The sequence below is a fragment of the Haliotis rufescens genome, unplaced genomic scaffold (genome assembly GCF_023055435.1).
Source record: "Haliotis rufescens isolate VD_foot unplaced genomic scaffold, xgHalRufe1.0.p SCAF_55, whole genome shotgun sequence".
NCBI classification, from domain to species: domain Eukaryota; kingdom Metazoa; phylum Mollusca; class Gastropoda; order Lepetellida; family Haliotidae; genus Haliotis; species Haliotis rufescens.
The window spans coordinates 881,891-905,472 of NW_025964279.1; the positions used below are offsets into that span (position 1 = coordinate 881,891).

General features: G+C 39.0%; 1 protein-coding gene and 1 long non-coding RNA gene across 2 annotated transcripts in view; both read right to left on the bottom strand.

Annotated features, from left to right (window-relative positions):
- Positions 1-3,591: 3,591 nt before the first annotated feature.
- LOC125374352 lies at positions 3,592-6,131 on the bottom strand. Its single transcript, XR_007218581.1, has 3 exons — positions 5,877-6,131; positions 4,644-4,656; positions 3,592-3,721 (listed from the first exon to the last, which is right to left on the bottom strand). It is a non-coding gene; the product is annotated as an uncharacterized LOC125374352 (long non-coding RNA).
- A 9,231-nt stretch (positions 6,132-15,362) lies between these two features.
- LOC124144982 (CTD nuclear envelope phosphatase 1-like) overlaps positions 15,363-23,582 on the bottom strand; it is a 36,904-nt gene continuing 28,684 nt past the window's right edge. Inside the window, exons 5-7 of the mRNA XM_046514606.2 lie at positions 22,810-22,926; positions 17,127-17,238; positions 15,363-15,993 (exon numbers count right to left, since the gene is read on the bottom strand). Of these exons, the coding sequence (XP_046370562.1) occupies positions 15,848-15,993; positions 17,127-17,238; positions 22,810-22,926 (375 nt within the window). The 3' untranslated portion in view covers positions 15,363-15,847. The remainder of the gene's footprint in view (positions 15,994-17,126; positions 17,239-22,809; positions 22,927-23,582) is intronic.

Below are 23,582 nucleotides of genomic sequence, written 5' to 3' on the forward strand. Positions count from 1 at the left end.
GCGTGCTGCTTTTCAAGTTTTTCAGAGTTTTCTTGAGGACAGTTACCTCTAAAGCATATTCTAATACATGTGCCTTTTGTGAGTGACGAAATCGCTTATTTTACCAGGTCGTATTGCTTGATTCGATAAAGGTCTCAAGAACGACCCTTACTTCTGAGGTTATATTCTGTGAGGGTGTGCACTCATACGTGTGATCTTTTATCTGAAATTGGACATTTTCACACATTCTATTAATGCCCTACATTCCTTAAATAATTATTTCTATTGTTATGAATAGTTTGCATATTCATTTTGTAGCTTGTTTGTAGAGCCACACTTGTCTTTTATATGATTTTATAGTGAAACATTAGCAGAAAAGAAAACTCCCCTGTATAAGGAACAATTATAATCACAACTAACTAAATTGGGTTTTAATAATGCGTACATTTCTTCGTGTTATAACATATAGTAAGTTGAGAATATTCGTATTGAAAAGATCTTCTTTCAGGTCACCAAGTCGGTGGATGTCACGAGAAACATCAAGTGCAGTTTCTATCATGTGCTCTAGAACAGTCCAATAAGCAATAGGGGTGTTGGGTGCGCGGAAGGTGACACAAAATGGAAAACATTTCTGAGGTGAATTAACTTGATACCACACTGATTCAGAGTTAAATACTTCCGAGTCTGTTATATGCTTGACACTAAGTAATTTCGAGAATTATACAATTATGCCACCCCAAAACATTCTCTGCCCCTCCTGTGTGGGTCATGGAAGAGGTCAAGGAGAAGATCAACTGAATGAACGCTGGCGTCCAGGTGAGATTCAGAGAAGCAGAACACATCGAAATCGCAAATATCATCGAAGATTTGAGACAATTTGTTTCGGATACTTCTGATATTCAAGTGGAATATGCTTACATCATTAGTTGCGGATTTGGAAGAATATCACCTGCAACGAGGAGGTGGAAAGAAACACGTTTCATGTCAAGACACACGCCATATATTAAGACGAGAGTGTCATATGTACATTGAGAACGGCATTAAGCAATGGATATCTACTTTGCTGATGCACACTTGAAGCTTAAGGTGAGTTGGCGTACATCTATTTTAAAATAATCCAATCGTTGCCCTGAACGCAGTAAGACTTCCGCCCGCATGCCCCCTCCAAAAGTTATATAATATAATATATGTATCCATTGACGCTCCTTTTAAGGGGCGGTCGGGAATCATTGAGGTTAAACCGTCACGCCGAAGACGATTCCCGACATGGGTACAATGTGTGAAGCCCATTTCTGATGAAGCCCCCGCCGTGATATTGCTGGAATATTGCTAAAAGCGGCATAAAACCATACTCACTCACTCAATCAATCAATCAATCAATCAATCCTTTATATTTTTAGAAGGATACGGGCGGAAGTCTTACCTTTTCATATTCGTATGAACAGCTGAATAATTATCCCTGTCGGACCCTTTCAGTGTGTGTGTGTGTGTGTGTGTGTGTGTGCGCGCGTGTGCGTGTGTGCCTGTACTAATGCCAGCTTAACAGTGCTAGCCCACTGAGATACTATGCCACAGTTTAATTTGAATACCCCACTCAACACGCTGTACACTGAATGATCCTATCTGTCCTTGTTTTATCCCGAAAGTTAATGTCGAGTGCCAGGCAGGGAAACAAAAAGTACCATCTATTTCATTTTGGTATTTCTCGGCTTGGGATCGAACCTTCCACTCTCCGGGGAGATGAACGATTGGCCAGAGTATTAATTTGTTACCTTGTGGCAGCCTCTGTTTGTGGCTGGTTAAATAGAAGGTCCAGTCAATCCGTTGTTTTACTGGAAGGTAAAAGGTACGACATGATGAAGAAAGAGGTAGTCCTTTGGATGTTTGTACAAAATGACAACAAGCGAGTGCCCTCCTGTAAATCATCACCGATTCCCCTCATCTGTACCCATACCCTTAAATAATGAATGCTCCCTTATCATCATGGTCCCATCCATGGCTAAATATTTCCATCACACGTCTCTTCAGAATGTTGTAGATGCTGATTATGATGCTAAAATAGATAGTAAACACAGTGAAATAATTGTCTAAAGACTAGGGCTGGGATGAGTCTGATTGGGAATAGTTTGACCGTAGCCCTGGCAAAATGTATTTAGATAGAACGATCTGGTGATGCATAGGCTGGAGTAGACTGAAGCTTTATCTTTATTCAAACATATAAAAGTCAGAAGGAATGCGTGTGTAGGCCGAAAGAAATGCGAACATTAGTGAGTTTTGTGTAACCATGGAGTTCCAGATCATTTTTGTCAGTAAACAATATATCACGTGACTAACCACGGGTCCTGTGGGTGCCCAGGTCCTACCCATCCCAGCCCTAGTGAAGACGTCCATTCCCTGATTTTTCACAATGAATAATGGATCCACTACTAAGTCAATGTTATATTATCCAGTCGCTCTGGACAACACGCCAACTCTTCGGAGGATGTCTGCTGTTTTTGCCAGGAAGAATTAGTCATGAGGGTACAAGAATGTTTCTTCCTGAACATCCGCTGTATTTGTTTTTATTCAGTATAGAATAAGATTAAGTAAACATTTTAGTGAGAACTAAAGTGAGCTGCTAACTGGAGTGTGTAAGATTGACAGCTGACCCGATACCTCGCTTGTTATCTGTAAGTGTGCTGTCGTGATATTTTGGACACCTTACAAAAATAAAAGAATTGGTTCTCAGGGAATGGCTTTTCAAAATATAGTGCGGGTGGGTTGTTCAAACAAGTGTGTAACCAAATTAACAGTTGTGTGCATTCTACCTGAAAAAAGCCCCCTACATATATGTATTCTTTTCGTAATGATTTTACCAGAGATATACTATTGATTGATTGTTGTTTAACGCGAACTCAGGAATATCTCCTTGTCAATTTGTAAAAAGATTTGACTGATGTCCATTTTGTATTGTGTGTAGTTTGAATCAAATGCTTTTTCAAAATCTTTCAGTAATCCAAAAGACAAAATAATGTCGTATAACCTTGTGTTTTCTGAAGTGGATCTTCCTGGAATAATCCTGTTTGCTTGTTATGAATGATCAATTTCAATGTTGATTTTGTACGGTTTGCAATACAAGTATTAAGAGAACATTCAATAAAGTTATTTGATTTTGGTATACAAGTTATTCATTGTCATATATTCCAGCTTATGATGGAGATCTGTTTAAATAATCGAGTCTGGACCAGACAATCCAGTGACTGACAACATGAGCATCGATCCACGCAATTGGGATCGATGACATGCATCAACCAAGTCAGCGAGCCTGACCACCCGATCCCGTTAGTCGCCTTTTACGAGAATAGTCGCCTTTTACGGCAAGCATGGTGTTTCATTTCGGGTGACAGTAAGACTGCAAAAGCAATTTCAAGCTAGCAATCAGATATGACTAGAAGATTATTTTCAGAGCTCTGTGTGGTCAGCTTCAGGCATATGCCTGCTCATCCAAGTCTCTGAAGCACGGAGCTCTTTGATTTCGATCAGATGTTTGTGCATGTTTAAATATGACGGGTCTGGACCAGGCAATGTCAATCACTGGAATCTTTCAAGCATAGGACAATAACAACAATGGAGGACATTTCCGTTCTTTATTTTCACACAATATTACATCAAGGATGAAACAGATGGTCGAGACAATCCGATGACATGCATCGCCCAATAAGTGATCCAGGTTCGTCCGCACACGACTGCCCCCTCGTATTATCTGGATTGAGAATCACAACAGTAGAATTCAGGTGAACAAGTGATTGCTAGCTTGAAATTGCTTTTGCGGCTTTGAGTGAGTGAGTGAGTTTGGTTTAACGCCGCTTTTAACATTATTCCAGTTATATCACGGCGTGTCAGCTTAATGTGGGAGGAAAGCCCCAAGTGATGCAGGTCTCAGACATTTACCACTTCGATGAAACCCATGAGCACAGGTATGGTGCTGACAAACCTAGAAACATAATTAGGGCGAACCGGGATTCGAACCCACAATCATAGGTTTCTGGCGTGCCCAAGGGACGCAACTCTGCCCAGCGAATCGCGGCGCCTTAGACCACTGGGCCACCCGTGCCCCTTTGCTGCTTTGAAGGCGGTCTGCAACAGAAAACAGAAAACCGAGCATGAACACCCGATCCCTTTGACACCCCTGAATGTCGGGTTAGAATGGGCCTCCCCAATTACGTGTACGCACTCATGGTCTTTTTTATATTTTTATATTTTCGCAAAAACACAGTATTGATTCCAAATGAAAGCCGACACGTGCTTGGATACCAGGCATGAACAACTGCAATTTGTGATGCTATTCCTGATTTCCTCATCTTGAGATTTTATATTTTTGAAATAATGCGAAAGAACAGATAAAATGGAATGATTTAAATTCACATGATCTACAAAAGAAACACAGAACAACAGCACTAATGTTGGGATACGATGACATGCATCTCCAACCACCTGAGACCGTTTGTCGCCTCTTACGACAAGCATCGTCGTTCATTTACGGCAACCATGGGTTGCTGAACCATTTGAAGAAAAGTTTCATCCCAACAACCGGAAGTTGATATTTGGCCTCAAACGCTCCTACCTCCCAGTCTTTACGCTAATAACAAGACCGGCAATGGCGAAAAGTATTCTTTGAGGCTTACCACTGGTCTCCGTCTAAAAAAGAAAAGCGAATGAACTGATTAAATGTCTACGTCGATATGCGCAATTAACACGAAAACACTTTATGTACTTAAAAAATATTATTAGTTTCCAATTCTCATGTATGTAATCGTATTTTTTTTAATCTTCACAAATGTGTTTTTTGTTTAGGTAATTGTTTGACAAACACAAACACATGGACGACAACACAAGCATTGAAGTTAAATTTATTTTGTGGTGTTTAATGGCTAATATTCAGTCATGTCACAACGACCAACAGTTAAAAGAGCCCGAAACAGGCAATCCAGTGAACAACGATCCACGCCATCTGGGCAAAATGAAACACAAGCAACTTGTTTGTTGTTTAACGCCGCACTCAGCAATATTACAGCTATATGACGACGGTCTGTAAAATAATCGAGTCTGGACCAGACAATCCAGTGATTAATATCATGAGCATCGATCCACGCAATTGGGATCGATGACACGCATCAACCAAGTCAGCGAGCCTGACCACCCGATCCCGTAAGTCGCCTTTTACGACAAGCATAGTCACCTTTTACGGCAAGCATGGGTTGCTGAAGACCTATTCTACCCCGGAATCTTCACGGGTCCCACAGAGCCTGACCGCCCGATCAAATTTAGTCGCCTTATGCTGACGGCAATGGAGTGTCGAGGACATTTTCTCCGGGGTCCCCACAGAGAGCATTTTAAAGTTAGAGTGAGTGAGTGAGTTGGGTTTAACGCCGCTTTTAACATTATTCCAGTTATATCACGGCGTGTCAGCTTAATGTGGGAGGAAAGCCCGAAGTGATGCAGGTCTCAGACGTTTACCACTTCGGTGAAACCCACGAGCACGGGTATGGTGCTGACAAACCTAGAAACATAATCGGGGCGAACCGGGATTCGAACCCACAATCATAGGTTTCTGGCGTGCCCAAGGGACGCAACTCTGCACAGCGAATCAAAGATGACTGGGCCACCCGTGCCCCCCTTTTAAAGTTAGAAACAATCTGTAATGGTTGCGTGGATACTGCCGTTCTGTAGTTTTGTTTAAATTTGAGAATAAAATTGAAATCACAAAAACGTTTCACAATGACAAATTACATTGCCAGAAAAGCAGTATACGCAAATAATGATGTAGTTAAAATTATCAAATTTATTCTTAATTCAAACATTTGAAAAAACGCAGTCTACTTTCCTACACTATATTTTAACCAAAGCATGCAACATACCTTTAACTTCGTCCAAATCATTTAGCTGTCGACTCCTCCATTGTTGCTCTCCGACTGACACGTCACCAAGTGTACGACCTGAACGTGAAATATGCACGTGCAAATCAAGCACGGCATATTGCATCACGTCGTCGTTGCTTGTTTGTCGTCCATTCATCCTGTGGCTCTGGGGCTGAGTTTTGTGTTGCAATCAGCCAGTGTGGTCAAGGTCACCCAATCCTGTCCTTTGTTGTTTAACGCGGCACTCCGCAATATTCCAACTACATGAGGGGGCAGGGTGGCAATATTCCAGCTATATGACGGCGGTATGTAAATAATCGAGTCTGGACCAGACAATCCAGTGATTGACATCATGAGCATCGATCCACACAATTGGGATATGATGACATGCATCAACCAAGTCAGAAGCCTGACCACCCGATCCGGTTAGTTGCCTCTTACGACAAGCAGAGTCGCCTCTTACCACAAGCATGGGTTGCTAAAGACACATTCTACCCGGATCTTCATGGGTCTCCACTCCTGTCAAACTTCCCCAGGCAATATAGGAGGTATATCAGTTATGAAGTCTCCAGCTCCTTTCATTACTTCAATCAGATGAGTGAGCAGGTATAACATAAAATGTCAACCCCAAAGGATAAACAGTGATGTACAGCTTCTTTAAAATTTAAAACCAGTCTGAGATGCCACAATTCCTATGATCTGGGTTTGAATCCGGTCAGCACCACACCAGACTATAAGGCCCACCTTATCTTCAATCTAGGAAAACTAAACATCATTCAATATGAAGTACAACTTCTACCAAGCAAATAAACCACAAAGACAAACAGTTCACAGGATAATATCTTTTATTTACAAAAGGTCATCTCTGCCTCACTACATGATATATTCCACACCACACATAGTGAGTCAGGAGCCAACAATCAACAGGAGGCGACCAGAGTCACCCACTCGAGAAACATACTTTCTACAAAACAACAGGAAGATTTCACACAGTTGGTAATATGCATGACGGGAACTGTTCCACCAGAATAAGCACTTCCAGAAAGAGGCAACTAGGGCAGCCATTTTGGATTATGCAAATCATAAAGTTTCCAAGGATTTGTCTCCATTATCAATATCAATTACATTTCCTTTAACAATATTCACATCACCTTTCACTGAAACCCACACGGCAAAGCAACCTAGCACTTTGAAAATATGTAGGAAGTGTATCATCAGGAGTAGACACCATTGTCAAATCCAACTGGTCTGCAGACCGATTCTGTTTATGTAAAATAGTAAGATTTCAGTTGAAAACTTGTCCTTCTGGAATTTCACTTTTCTTGGACTATTGGCATGTCTATTCCTGGTATGATGAGTCAGTCAATGACCTCTATAATGTATAAAAAAACAAATGTACTTCACAAAATGTCTCAATGGGAAGAAATGTGAACACTGAGATGACCATGTGCCTGGTCTACCAAGAATCAGAAGCATCTAATTTTCTTCTGTCAAAGATACCGACACTCCTGTTTGCATTTACACAAAAACGATCAGTTTACAATCACAAAATTCCATCACAGTTTCTATAACATACAAAGTACAGTTATCTGCCCCTTGTCCCCAGCATCCATATTACCAAGTTTAACTAAGGAAAAACATGTTAATATTTCGATCACCTTTCGATCATGTTCAATGAGACAAAGAATCACAGTTCTTGAAATCAAACTATAAAATATATTTCTCTCTTTCATACATGTAGCAACTACGTACAATATCAAACTTGGACACGAGCTGGAAGTTTACAGGTCATCACCGACTGATATTTCATGCACATACTTCACGATACTCTAACTTCCAATCTGCAGACAAATGCTATGCACAAAACCATCAACAAAATTACAGCAAATCAATGTTAAACTTGATTTTACAAAGAAATCATATCGATCTATTACAATCTCAGAAATACAGAACTTGCAAACATATATAATATTTCAGAGTACAGAGCAACCTTTATCAAAAAATCTTTAGATATATCCAGCATATGTCTCCACTATTCTTCACACTGGTATTAAAAACTGTCTTCAAACATTCCATCCAATCGTATCAAATGCATTGCATGCATGTATAAATAGTTGCAACAGAGAGATACATTATGGTAATGTGGATTACTATTTCTTTATATATTCTTTGGTCAGTATATATATATAGATATCTACTGATGAAACCTGTTCCCATGATTATCCATTGGGTGAGCTGCAATCATTGTCAGTAACCTCACATTTGTCATTAGGTGGCTGTGTCAGAGTTCTCTGGAAGGGCCACAAATAAACGTGACCACCTCACAATTTGAGTCTGTGTCATGAAAATATGCTGACAGAAGAAGGAACAAGAGCAGGGCCCACTTGCACAAAACAATCTTAGCGCTACGACTTTTGTAAGCCCATGTTAAAGTATGGGAGTTACGATCATCTTAGCGCTAAGATCGCTTTGTGCAAGTGGGCCCTGATCCTGGCAGGACTAAGGGACAAAAGTAAGCAGAGGGAATTATGATGCCTAAGACCACTGTAGACACACACACACACTCTTTACCCTGACATTTTGGGCAATTCTCCTTTACTGTTCATGATCAAAGGGGAAAAGAGATGGCCAATATACGTCACAAATTCAGTACCTTGATATGTACTGAATGAAGAGTGAGTGAGTGAGTGAGTATAGTTTTACACCGCTTTAAGCAATATTCCAGCAATATCACGGCGGGGGACACCAGAAATGGGCTCCACACATTGTACCCATGTCGGGAATCGAACCTAGGTCTTTCGGCATGACGAGCGGACGCTTTAACCACTAGGCTACCCGACCGCCCACTGAATGAAGAAGCTGGTAGTAAGTTGTTTTATGTTGTAGCTCAATTTTAAATTGAACAAATGAGTTCGTCATGGGGTCAGACAGCATGTCAGGATTATGCTCTTTGATCAAGTCGTCTTTCGGTCAGAAGTATGGATGGAATCTCTGAACGCAGAGGCTAATCCCACATCCACCAATAAATAGACATCTGTTCTTTCTTGTGGCAATGATAATAGTCATTTCTAACGTAACAAGACAGTTTCTAACGTAAATACTCATTTCACTCAGCTGGATAATCATAAGACACGTTCAAGTGTAGATGGGTAACAGTATAACTTTCCTAACAACTAGTTTTTGTCATGGTATTGTTGGAATACAACTCCCAATAGTTCATAAATCAGCTACCTAATTTCTTCATATTTCTAAAGAAGCAGCAACCAATGTTTTTCCTGAAAGCATACATCATACTTCCCCAACCAAATGCTGATATACTATAACAGAATATTTCCCATCTCACCAAGTAAAACAAATCACCATAATTGCCAAACTCATTTTTCTTTCATATACTAAGGCAAAAGAAAACAAGTATTGTGTTTCTGGTACCCGCATGTTTCAACCCATGCACCATTTTCAACCACCAGCATCAGCATTTCTTATTTTCCAGATTTTAAACCAAGGGCAAGTAACTCTGCCCACTTCCCCCAAACTGCAAATACCACTCGTGTGTGTGCAGGTTATGTGATCACAACTGTCAAGTGCAGCTCAGACTTCACTCAAGTTTTATCAATTGCTGCAAAAAAGCATTTATCTCCAGAATGTAAACTTAATGGCATGCAAATGTGGTTGCCAAAAGGAAGAAAGCTGTGTCACATCATATAAGGCTGAACAATATTACCAGAAACATAATACTTTGGGGGGAGTAAGTTTAAGCACTACTGACAGTCTTTCTTTAAGTAAAAAGTTCACATTTCGATCTTAATGTGTGGTTATACACTGAAGATACCTCTGAAAGACTTTGAAATAAGTAACATCAAACGCCATGGTAACTAACTAAGACAATATTTGATTACAACCACTACACACTCGCCATTGAGACTATACTGAAGTATGCTGCCAGACAAAGGCGGAATTCCTTTCATAAAATCATTGAAATTAACTTAAATCCTTTGCACATTAAAAATTATAGTCAGTTCAAAATGGCTTCTCTGTGCCAGATTGTCTTTCTCAGGGGCAGGTAACTCTGCCTAAATCAAAGACTGCTAATTGTGATCGATCAACTGAGTCTATGTCAATATGACACGGGTAACATTGGACACTGTGAATCTTTCAACTGACTAGTTTACAAAAAATGCAAAATAAATTTGCAAACAGTCCTAAGGCCTTTTTTCTTTTTGGTTGGGATTTAAAAAAAAAAAAATTATTACTGACACTGAAAGGTAAGGAGGTACCTAGATGTGAAACCGTCAGCACTGCACTGTCATTAAAATCACTGCCAAAGCGATTTATAGCAATTACCGACTTTTGCCTGCAAAGTCATCTTGTACTGCGCTGCAAGATTCTAAAAAATTGAATTTTTTTTAATACATATATAAAAGTTTTTTGGATCAGCAGTGCAATTTTTTTATCCTAAATGGTTTTGTTTCATTTTCTCAGTCCTTTGCGTTGGAGGATCTTTAAGCTAAATATAAAAAAGGCCTAATTAACTGAGTTGCATTTTTGACAAGAACAGTTTCACAAAATTTAATATCATACCCCTTAAACAAAAACATGACGACTCAAAGCAGTTTCGTCAAACCACTGAAACACTCATTCAGATACAAAATCTCCAAACTGTCAACTCCGTACATCTGTTGTCCGAGAACTTAAGTACGCTAAGGAACATCATCATTTCTCAACATGGTAGTAAAATATAATTTATGGACATGAGAAAACAAAACACATGACATTGTCAGCTGTTACACAGACAACTAATGATTTCCTTCAGTAGCTATGGCAACCCTTTTCATACAAAAAAACCAACTTTCTCAATATTTATTAATATCTTTTACAAAATAAATCACAACTGCTTTTAAATACACAGTGGGGGGGGTGATGAATATCCCTATCATGTTCTATGGTAAAAACAAGGTCAATTTGTGGAAATATGTTGGATGGACAAGAGAGGTGCTCAATGCTCATAAATCTCACCTGCAAAAAACAATAACCTGCATAGGTCCAGATGTGTTTATTCCATACTGAACAAAAAGGCTGGGGATCATGAATATTTTGATGATATTTTCATGAAATTGTAAGTCAATCTTCACTACAAATAAATATCAACAACAAAAATTCATCTCTAACTTTTTTGCTCAGTATATGTCATAAAAGTGAAAAGCTCATCCCTCAACTTTCCTCCTTTTTAATCAGTCAGTGACTGTTGGTTTGCTTTCACAATCACCCACAGAAAACCCCATCAGTTAAGCCTCAAAAATCATTGAAAAGCAGTTTTCGGAGGTAATGGTGTTTCACTGTATTTGGAAAATGTGGTGGCTCGGGCTGACTCAGCTTCTGTGTAACATGTCATGATGATGTGGTAACAATGTCAGCGCAATAAAAAAGCAAATATCCTGATTATAAGTGCACTGGTCATCATCGTCCTTTGTCTACAATCAATGGCCACATTTTCAGCAATATTTGACACATCAACAAATCTGGGTTAAAAAATGTAGTTTAAATGCATGACAACATGAGTCGGTCCCCCAGCAACAGGGATTCACATGGGTCTATCTATTTTCAGCACCACGGGACTCTCAGTGTGGAGGTTCCAAGACATGAACATCAGGGGACGAGGCAGGCTGAGAATTACCGATGTCCTCCTTCTGCACATGCTCAGACGACTTAGCCTGGTATTGATGGGGATTTCAATGTTAGATCGAAGAAAATTAAGCACTGCTTGACTTGCTTGACAAAGGTACCATCATCTGTACTGAAACACTGCATTGCAAAACCTAAATGAGTTTAAATTCATAAGTGAACACGGTCTCCATTGTCACAGCAGTTCTGAAAATTCCAATTAGAGAAATTGTTGCGTTGTTGAAAAAGTGTAGGCGACTGATGAAATGTTTTGGAAGTAATATTTATTCTCTTGAGTTAATATTTGCAGCAGGACTGCCCACATTTCAGAAACCATGCATTCAATCAACATTCTTTCAAGCCGTTTCTTCAATCTCATTTTATACTCCACTGCGATACCTCAAGATGTCGCATCACGTGAACTTCAGCCAATCAGCCAAGCAAGACGTTAAAATCTCAGAAAAAGTGAACGAAGCATTCAGAAAAGCATATCGAGGTGTATGATTTCTTCAAAACACATGTTATCAGGGAGTTCCGGATGCCAATAATTAAAGCTGTGTAATTATAGTGTTGTGGATATTTCATGTCCTGTCCTTTTTGAGTGCCATGCAAAAGTGATGGACTATCAAGGGAAAGACTATCTGTGGCATTTTCTTTTGTTGAGATCAAAATTTGCAATTCGAGATGGTTGAGAAATGAAGTCAAATCAATTTAGAAAGCTGGCATCTGATTGGCTCAAGAACCCACGCATCCAATACATTTTCAGGGTTCACCTGAGCAAGACCTTCCATGGAAGTGTCCTCACATCTGATTGACCTTTTTTTAATCCTAACCTAAGCCAAACAATCACAAATGAACACTCCGAGTCATTATCATCACCAACAGCATCATCACCAACAGCATCATCACCAACAGCATCATCAACGCCTGATCATCACACACGTAGCACTGGAGATCCCGAAGGACCAGGATTAGTTCCACACACACTTCTTCAAAAATAAGGTTAATTCAGGCTCTCAGTGTTAATGTATAAAGCTAGGCTGGTATGAGAACAAATGTTCTTCATAAAATGGAATCTTCTACATGGGGAATGTTGTTTTTCACTTTTTAACAAAACGCCAAAATGTCCTAGTTTCTTGGGTAAACAAAAGTCATGTTTGTTCTCTGATAAATCAGCCCAAATGTTCTTCTTGACAACATGTTATTTCTGCTTTTAAACACAAACAAAACCTCTGATGCTAGGCAATGCACTTGTTTACTTTAAAACAGAAAGAGGCAACTCACCTGCAGAATTTGTTTTAAAATCTCTGCCAGAGAAGCGATCATACTAATTCTAGCACTGAATATTCTGGTGATCTTAGTGATTTCCACCATCATCCTGACATACGTCTCGTCTCTCGGTACATACATATGCTATATACACCTGTAAAACAGCTAGTCCCAAAAGTAAAAATTGACTTTCATGATTCAGATTCAAAATCGTTCACTTCACCACTACAATCCATCACAATAATTTACGTCATAACAATTCCGTTAATAGTTCCAACAACCTAAACGTTAACATGTTAAACCCTGAGTTTCCAAATTTTGATCTTTAATTGTTACATAATTCTGAACTGATAGAAATATTCAAACAGCTGAAACAATTTAGTGCACTACTCATAAATTACAGCAATATTTACATATGAATTGATATTTGAGTGTTTATGGAAAGCCTCGACCATCATGGTTCTTTGTGAATCATGAAACAGAGTTGCCTCCCCTTACACACCCAAGAGGTATTTCAACATTGATTTGTAATCTCATTTAATCAAGATGGCTTCTCAGTTTATGGCAATAGTTTTCTCCAACCTCACACAAAGCTTACATGGCAATCATATTTCTCCTTTGTCTTCAGAATAGTCATAAATGTAGATACATGTTTAAGCAGTTCAAATATTGAGCTGCATTCACCTTCTTTGTACCAGCAGCCTGTAAAACTGGCACCACTTCTGAACTCGGATGCTTCGCCACACAGACGCAGTCGCCCATGCTTCCTGATGTTTGAATCCTGAGCATCCCAAGCCATCTCCTCAAAGGATCCAAGTACAAAGTCTCAAATATTGTGACAAAGTCCCATGGCAACAACACCACAGAGAAACCTCCTGGCGCTGTGAGGTAAACATGGCACACAAAGGATATGTATCAGTTCCTCCAGTGTCTAGTCACCCTCCTGTATCCACTGTATTATACAGCCATTCTATCAGACAAAATTCTCCGGACCTATTTGCATTATAGTTTCAAATTTGTTTCAAAAGTCACCTTCACCATCTCTTCCAGGATCTTCTAACAAGAGCTTGGCATAGATCTGCGATGAAAACTGCTGCCTTGTTCGAGCTATACCATGATATAATTACTCACTCTACAAGACTTTAGGTTTAAGAAGGGAAGCACTGCTGCTCCCAGACATCCAACATTGTATTTGAGACGGTTTGCAACAATGGAACTTTGCCCACGGCACTGGTTCTTTCAATCATGACAGTGTAGAGTAATTTAGGAAAGCTGTGTCATTCAAACTGGAATCCAAATGAAGAGGTGGTGGATGGATCCAAGGTATTTATTTTAATAGAATGGACATATAATACCCTGGATAACCGAGGATGAGTCTACGGAGGAATCTCAAACCTCTGAGTGTGGCAAATCATGATTATTCCTGACAGAAGTAGTAACAATGGAATTGAGTAATAACTTGAAAAATACAATTTTGTATACTAATGACTAACCTTGGTATAAAAAAATACTATTCAAAAAACATTTGAACCTTGAATCGTTTGAAACATTTTTCCAAGTAATAACTTATGCTCTGTTCATATACATTACACTGCATGTCAGAAATCCTGACATGAAGCCAGGAAATCAGGATTCTTGCCTGCCAAAAGGGATACAACTCTGAACAGCGTCCAACAATCTAACGGAAAATCTATTCAGAAGATACACTGCATATTACTGAGGTGAGTGAGTGAGTTTGGTTTTACGCCGCCTTTAGCAATATGCCAGCAAAATCCAGACACCAGAAATGGGCTTCACACATTGTACCCCAGCACATTACTGTATTCAAATACAAAACAATGAGTTTGGCTCATCAATCCTCAACAAGGTGAGTTTTGATTGATGATTACACATCATGATGCATGGGATTGTCTCCGCACCTGATTGTCATCAATCAACTACTGAACATCCACAAGGTGTTGAGTATTAACTGGAAGGAGAATACAACAGAAATAATCACACAATCATCTCTGGATTCGGAATAGGAAATGACCTAAGAGCCATGAAATGAGAGAACTTTACAATTTACCATTCATTAAAATGTGCTAGGTTTTAACATTCCTGGCAAGTCTGATTCAAGACTACCAGTTAAGGATTACCTATTAACTCAGAAACAATGCTAAATGTTACACACACAACTAATAACAGAGTCTAGACACAAACTGAAGACTGGCTCCAGACAATGGAGCACAGTTCAAATTATTTGTTTTGAAAAATACTATTATGCAAATAATTTTTAATGAAATCAACAAAACTTCTTGAAAGTGTTTAGAACTTAACCCACTAAGTTTAATCATAATACCGTATTCGCCGTAATGAGCGCCCAGGGCACTCTCAAACTTAGAAATAGGGGACTCTTATTAGAATATTATTTTGGTGAAAGATCGTAAATTTTGTGGTTTATGCTGACAGCCTGAAATATTTATATACAACAGATATATTTTTCCAGAATTTAATTGCCCATAATTAAGGGTGCATATAACGCACGAGTGCGTTTTATACACGAATAAATAAGTCTTGTGTACGTTGATCAATCGGAAGGGTGCTAATTGGGATTGTTCACTAGCCAACATATTGGCAAATATCGAAGTGGGCGCTTATTAGAGCGGGGCGCTTATTACGTCGAATACGGTATATATAATTTCTTTGTTAAAACTTGCCAATAATTTTTATTCCAATCTTGCTCAATGTCTGAAGTATCCAAAGAATTTCTACAAATGGTTAAATGACGAAGGACTGGTGTGTAAAGTGAGTTTGTATACTACTGTCTTGTCCGGAATAAACATGACTTATCACCTTCCTACAACAGAAGATGGCTTCACCCAACACAGGACAGCAGGTTGAGTTTGTATGGAGAAGATCAGGAGGGGATTCACTCTGGGGTAAAACAGTTCCTAGAATCAACACCGACTCTCCTGCAGGATGGTGGGTGACCTAGATGATAACGACATCAATGACAGTGCTAACAGTGGCTATGTACAAGGATGGGCATGAAATGGACGTTGCTACCACGCCCGCTGTAGATGTAAATTCCGACTGAGGACGCTGCGCACGTCGCTGCAAAACCTGAGAGCATCTAACATAGGCAGGAGGCAGAGAAGTGCTGTGTCTGTGGCATCGCTGAACCAGGACTTGATGGGGATGGCGTTATCTGCAACATCATAGGAGGAATCTCAAAGAGAACGTAGATGAAAATAGTTACGGAAGTATATTTGGCCCAATATGGGATTATGGGGGCCTAAATGGCATTCAAATTAAGAGGTTAAAATATGGCATGCATCGTTTGTTAAGGCTTTAACCAATATTAGACTAACTTCTAGTTTCTGAAATGAACTAGTTTCACTTTGGAGAGGATCTGTAGGCTCCTTACTTGGATAGGATTATCTGTTATTTACTTGGATATTATTATCTGTTACTTACTTGGATATTATTATCTGTTACTTACTTGGATATTATCATCTGTTACTGACTTGGATATTATCATCTGTTACTTACTTGGATATTATTATCTGTTACTTACTTGGATATTATTATCTGTTACTTACTTGGATATGATTATCTGTTACTTACTTGGATATGATTATCTGTTACTTACTTGGATATTATTATCTGTTACTTACTTGGATATTATTATCTGTTATGATTATCTGTTACTTACTTGGATATTATTATCTGTTACTTACTTGGATATGATTATCTGTTACTTACTTGAATATTATTATCTGTTATTTACTTGGATATTATTATCTGTTATTTACTTGGATATTATCATCTGTTACTTACTTGGATATGATTATCTGTTACTTTCTTGGATATGATTATCTGTTATTTACTTGGATATGATTATCTGTTACTTACTTGGATATGATTATCTGTTACTTACTTGGATATGATTATCTGTTACCTGGATATGATTATCTGTTACTTACTTGGATATTATTATCTGTTACTTACTTGGATATTATTATCTGTTATTTACTTGGATATGATTATCTGTTATTTACTTGGATATTATTATCTGTTACTTACTTGGATATGATTATCTGTTACTTGGATATGATTATCTGTTACTTGGATATGATTATCTGTTACTTACTTGGATATTATTATCTGTTACTTGGATATGATTATCTGTTACTTACTTGGATATGATTATCTGTTACTTGGATATGATTATCTGTTACTTACTTGGATATGATTATCTGTTACTTACTTGGATATGATTATCTGTTACTTGGATATGATTATCTGTTACTTACTTGGATATGATTATCTGTTACTTACTTGGATAGGATCTGTAGGCTACTGGAGAGTTGTCTAGAATGAAGATACTTGACAGGTCGGGGCATATATTGGACAGATCTTTTGTGTAGCTACCACAGTCTAAATTACAATGCTGAAACAAAGAAAGTGACACAATTACTATTCCATGCAGTGTTGTCATCAAATAATTCAAAGGGTCTCAATACGTGCAACGGAGAAACAAGATGTCATATCGTGTGAGAATATCTATCATGTCCATTGAGACAAAAGTATTTCATCACAGAAAGTTGAGAGGACAAACAGAGCTCAGCACCCTTCTCGTCACTAAAAACAGCATACTTGGCCTTCTAAAATTAGGAGTGAAACAAAACATCAGTGCACGGTGCATCATGAGTTTTCATGCGACGATACGATATGCAATACTTTTTTTTCGGTATCGATACAAGACAATTCTTAGATAAAATAAACTACTTCCTACTCGTTTAATGGCACCCAGCATTTTTGACAGTCAAATATTGTAAAATGTGTTGTAATTAGCCACTACGAACATGTGTCCACAGCTAGTTTTTCCTTTTGAACCTCCATGAACCTCAGGTTTTTATGATATGCAGGTTTTAAATATCATAAACACTCAAACATAATTTACCCTTCACATAAATGAAGGAGTATGCTTCAATGTCGCTTTTAGCAACATTCCACAGGGATAACAGTGATGGACACCAAAAAGGGACTTCACACGCTGCACTCATTTGGGGAACCAAACCTGGACCTTCAGTCCTCGATGTAATACGCAAATGCTTAAACTACTTGGCTACACCACTGCACCTTTAACAATATTTAACCATACAAAGCAACATCAGCACAAAGCAGTGTTAGAAATTAAGCATTAAAGTAAAGAGTTCCTTCTGATAACCCTAATGTTAAAGTCTGATGATTAACAGGATCATTACCTTCAATGTCTCAAGGACCCAATGACCCCCATAATTCTGAACACTATTACATTTCATCAACATAATATTTGTAATCTTAAGAACAGCTGCCAACTATATATCAGGTGTTTTATTCTTCCAAAAGCAAGCTGATTGAACACATGACCTTTGAAATTCTGGTTTCATCCCTAAACATGAAAGTATAACCTTCCAACTTTAATACAGTATGCAATTTTTTCGGTAATCTTAATCTTTGTAACTAGCAATAAACATCCTACCATGGAGCTATGAAAATCAATACTTGATTTACCTGAAGTCCTCTATGACATCACCTCTTATTGTTCATTATACAGTGAATAAGTGAGTTGTGTTTAACGCCGCTTTTAACAGTATTCCAGTTATATCACAGCGTGTCAGCTTAATGTGGGAGGATAGCCCCAAGTGATGCTGGTCTCACATGTTTACCACTTCGGTGAAACCCACGAGCACGGGTATGGTGTTGACAAAGCTAGAAACGTAATCGGGACGAACCGGGATTCGAACCCACAATCATAGGTTTCTGGCATGCCCAAGGGATTCAACTCTGCACAGCGAATCGCGGCGCCTTAAACAACTGGGCCACCCATGCCCCCAATTATACAGAGACCTTCTTCAATAACATGAGCGTTTCATGTCTCAGAACACCTATGGATTACTTCTGAAAAACAGGCAGTCATGATACAAACCTGCAATGATTGTGATCATCCAATCCACATCTTTGCAGGATTTCTTAAGAGAGTTTTTTGTTTTCATGGCTATTTTGAACAGTATTTCAGTTATACCGTGACATGGCATGTTAGTTTTGGGGGAAACCCAACAGCACAGGTATGGTGCTGACAAACCCAGAAACATAACCCAAGCTAATCTGTGATGCGAACCCAGGACACACCAATGACTAGTAAGTATGGTTTTACGCCACTTTTAGCAATATTCCAGCAACATCACGGCAGGGGACACCAGAAATGGGCTTCACGCATTGTACCCATGTCGGGAATCGACCCCGGGTCTTCCGCGTCAGGACACACCAAAGGGATGGCAATTTGCACAGCCAATTGAAAGCCCCAGAGGCAAACTGCAAAGGGCCTATTCTATCCTATATCCATAACTGGGGAAAACAGGATACACCATATCACCCTCAAGAAGTCACAACGCTTGAAGGTATTATACTCTTTAACCTGTAACCATATAATTCAAAATGGCCTCTTTGTTCAAAGTTACTCAGCCATGTTTCAGAACGCTATTTGCAACAGGCATGTCTACCAAGTAAATCATGAATAACCTGCAAGCATTAATGAGTACGCTACAGGCTGATAACCAAACACAAAGTGCACACTCCATTGTTTGTCTTCCTCCACCAAATGAACATCACAGTGGATCTAAACTACATGTCCTCAAACCCTCTAACATACAAAATTGACCATGTTTTGCAAACAAGATAACACAGAGGATGAGGATTTTGCTTTCCATCTCAGTGACTAACAAGATCTAGCCCCTCCCACATTGGAATTAACCATTTCCCAGTTCATGCTAATACAGTATAACTAGTGATTGTATTTCAATGATAGTAACCAATGAGGTGAGGTGAAATTGGGTTTAACGTCGCGTCCAAGATTATTGCACTTATATAGCGACGTGCATGCACATATGTGTGTGTGTGTGTGTGTGTGTGTGTGTGTGTGTGTGTGTGTGTGTGTGTGTGTGTGTGTGTGTGTGTGTGTGTGTGTGTGTGTGTGTGTGTGTGTGTGGCTGCTTGTACTAGTCCGGACTGATGCCGATTTATAGTGCTAGCTCACTGAGATACCATGCTGGGGATCGAACCCCAGACCTTCCGCTCTCCGGGTGGACGCTCTACCACTAGACCGCGGAGGCCGTCATAAGACCATTGAACAGGGTAGAGGCTTTCAAGGCTTAGATTTACATAACTCCTTTGAATGCTGTTGTACATTGTAGCACAATTAAAACAAATCCCAATTTTAATTTTTTTTCAAATTTCTAATTTGCGTGACAAGGGCATTTAGATTAGAATCCAGGACAAATCTCTACAATCTGCAGCATATATGATTGTATTATGTCAGAAGTTAATCAAGTTCAAACCAGGTTTGACCACTATTGCAGGTACAGCACACCCGACCCCAGAAGGTGTGTGGCGTCTGCTAGCCATATTTCTTTCACCACAGTGAAGCCCAAACAAATGCTACCAAATCAGTTGCAACGTAGTATGAAGTATGAAGTGCCAATCACAGAGAAAGATATTCAAGGCTGATCACATTAACAGCTGGCCTGTTTCTGAGAGAATGATCTCTGATTCTGATTCCTGCTAGCTTGAACACTGACAACACTAAACAAAAGCAACATGCATCTTTGTTGGGATGAAGTGAGTGAGTGAGTTGGGTTTAACGCCGCTTTTAACAGTATTCCAGTTATATCACGGCGTGTCAGCTTAATGTGGAAGGAAAGCCCGAAGTGATGCAGGTCTAAGACGTTTACCACTTCGGTGAAACCCACGAGCACGAGTATGGTGCCGACAAACCTAGAAACATAATCGGGGCAAACCAGGATTCGAACCCACAATCATAGGTTTCTGGCATGCCCAAGGGACGCAACTCTGCACAGCGAATCACGGCGCCTTAGACGACTAGGCCCCCCTTGCCCCCTTGTTGTTGGAATGAAACATATATTTGGCAATATATATCTCTGTTTGGATGAAACTATACATATGGCAATATGCATCTTTGTTGGAATGCAATATACATATGGCAATATGCATCTTTGTTGGAATGAAACATACATATGGCAATATGCATCTTTGTTGAGATGAAATATACATATGCCAACATGCATCTTTGTTGGAATGAAATATACATACAGTGATCCCTCGCTACAATGCTACCTTCGGGGTCCAAATAATTGATGAGCGTTATAGATGATCAGCGGTTTAACGAAGGTCGAGTCGTAGGTGGTAGATGACCAACAAAACAGTATACATGCTCTGCCTACCTAACATGATCTACGTTGCACGTTTCAGAGTTTAAAAAAAGATTAGTATACAAATGATAGAAGCTGTTTATGATTCATTGTGTAAAAAAAATGATTTATCAAGTATTAATATGCGCTTTCAAAAAAACACATCGTATCCCTTCAGCAAATTCAGGTGAATAAACAGGTATAACAAACTTGGTCAATAAAAGTATGAAATTTGACATAAAACATTACTAGACATGGTACGACATTTATGATATGTGTATCCATTCTCTTGCAACTTAAGTTCGTTTCAAGGCGTCAATAGCGGTAATCTGACCATGGTTGCTGTAAATAACGGTCAGTTGTGCGATCTACCAATCACTTCGCATACGATTTCGCCGAAATTATTGTAAACATTATTATAATTATTGAATTAAATTTTGAATATAATAAATAAAATATATTGCAAACATTAGTCCAGATAAACAATGAACAATTTGTTTATAACCAGATATTATAACAATAGGACTAAATTGCGTACTTCTGTTTGGATTTGTTGACTGGTATTTCCCGTGTTACGTGATCGCGATGATCAGCTGATAATGATTTCTGAGATGGGGGAAATATTATGTCATTGGAAAACTTGAGTTTATTGAAAATGTTAGTAAATTTTTGGAGCCATGCAGTAAAGCGCACTATAACCGAGTTAGCGCTGTATTGAAGGGCTGATAGCAAGGGAACACTGTATGGCAATTTGCATCTTTGTTGAGATGAAATATGTATGTGGCAACAGGCATCTTTGTTGGGGTGAAACATACATGTCGCAACATGCATCCTTCAAATATAAACAGCTATTGTTTGCATGTAAGCACAAGACTCATGATCAATGTTGCAAGTGTGGCATGTCACAAGAATCAATACATGAGTGAGTGAGTATGGTTTTACGCCGCTTTGAGCAATATTCCAGCAATATCACGGCAGGGGACACCAGAAATGGGCTTCACACATTGTACCCATGTCAGGAATCGAACCCGGGTCTTCGGCGTGACGAGCGAACGCTTAAACCGCTAGGCTACCCGACCGCCCCAATCAATACATGAGACAAGAATCTTCCCACGACTACTGTGTCAGATATTCACATACGCATGACAGATTGGAAATATTAGTCATGAGAAGAAAAAAATCTTCGAAAGTTGTTACACATTAGTGTTCAAGATTATTGCAGTTGCATCAACATGCAAGTATGCAAGCATGTGGCTGCTTGTCCAGATTTATACAGAAAACAGTAAGACTGCTCTGTTACCCTAACTGGTGGACAGTGCATATGGTCATCACAATGAACTAGTTGCTCTTCATTCTCCAATGATCAGATGAATCAAAATCATAATTTAGTTCAGAAGCTTTCTTATTCAGAATCTGAAGCACATTCAACAATGAAGAACAGGACACAATACAGGCATCTTAGTGTTTCATATCCCCAAACAGAAAGACAGAAATTCTGATTACTGTTCTCGAAATTGAACATACATGGGAAGTTCCAAATGGAAAATATAAAAGGCCACACTTAAAATGTGGATATTTTGTTTACTACTTTGTCCACTACACCCCAGAGGGACTATTTGTTTTCTGTGTTGGTTTCCTTTTGTAAAGAAGGAATTTTCATAATCAAGGTAGTAAACATGGTAAAGAAATGAACTTTTGATTCGACAGACAAAGATCATTTGACATGACCTCATATTGCCAGGTCTTCATGCGAGAGGTAGCAATGTACTCACTTGTCTATAGTATCTCCTACGTAAAACCCCCCTGTTATTGTCGAGCTTGTCGGCGACTGCCGCACCGTAAATCTCCATACTGGCTGTGAAGACCACCAGGTCGTACCACTGGCTGACCTGCAACACAAGCAACATTAGTGAGGAAATACTGCCACATCAGCAATTTTTTAAACAATGATCAATGCTGCATCAGAGAGACAGAGAGAGAACTTCATCTTTGCTTCTTAGTTCAAGCCAGACTCAGCAATATTGCAGCAAAGCCTTTAAATAATCAATCTTGTGACGACTGACCAGACAAATCAGTGATTGATATTCAGAGATAGTCCCACACTATCATGACAAAAATTAACCAATTCAACAAATCTGACAACTGCCTCTTACATCTAGCTCTTTCTAAATGATCTGAATCCATTATAAACATGATAAAAGCTACAAAATAATTAATTAATAAAATACTGGCATTAATCCATAACTGCAAGTATACATAAAAATGTTCAAATATCAAATGGCCAGAATGACATTTTCAATATGGCTGCCATCACGGCCATTGTATTTGACTGTGTGAAATACATTTATGCTTTAATCCTAAAATCACAATCCTGTGCAAGTAATGAAGTTCAAAATATATGGCACTCGTTGGCAAGTTTGCCTTGTGTTTCTGTCACCAATAAGTTCATCACAGGAACACACTTAACAGAAAGACAGATGAAACAACACTTTCTGACTTCGTATGCTCTGCTATATTCATGTTCCACCATTAAAGCTGTTATTAT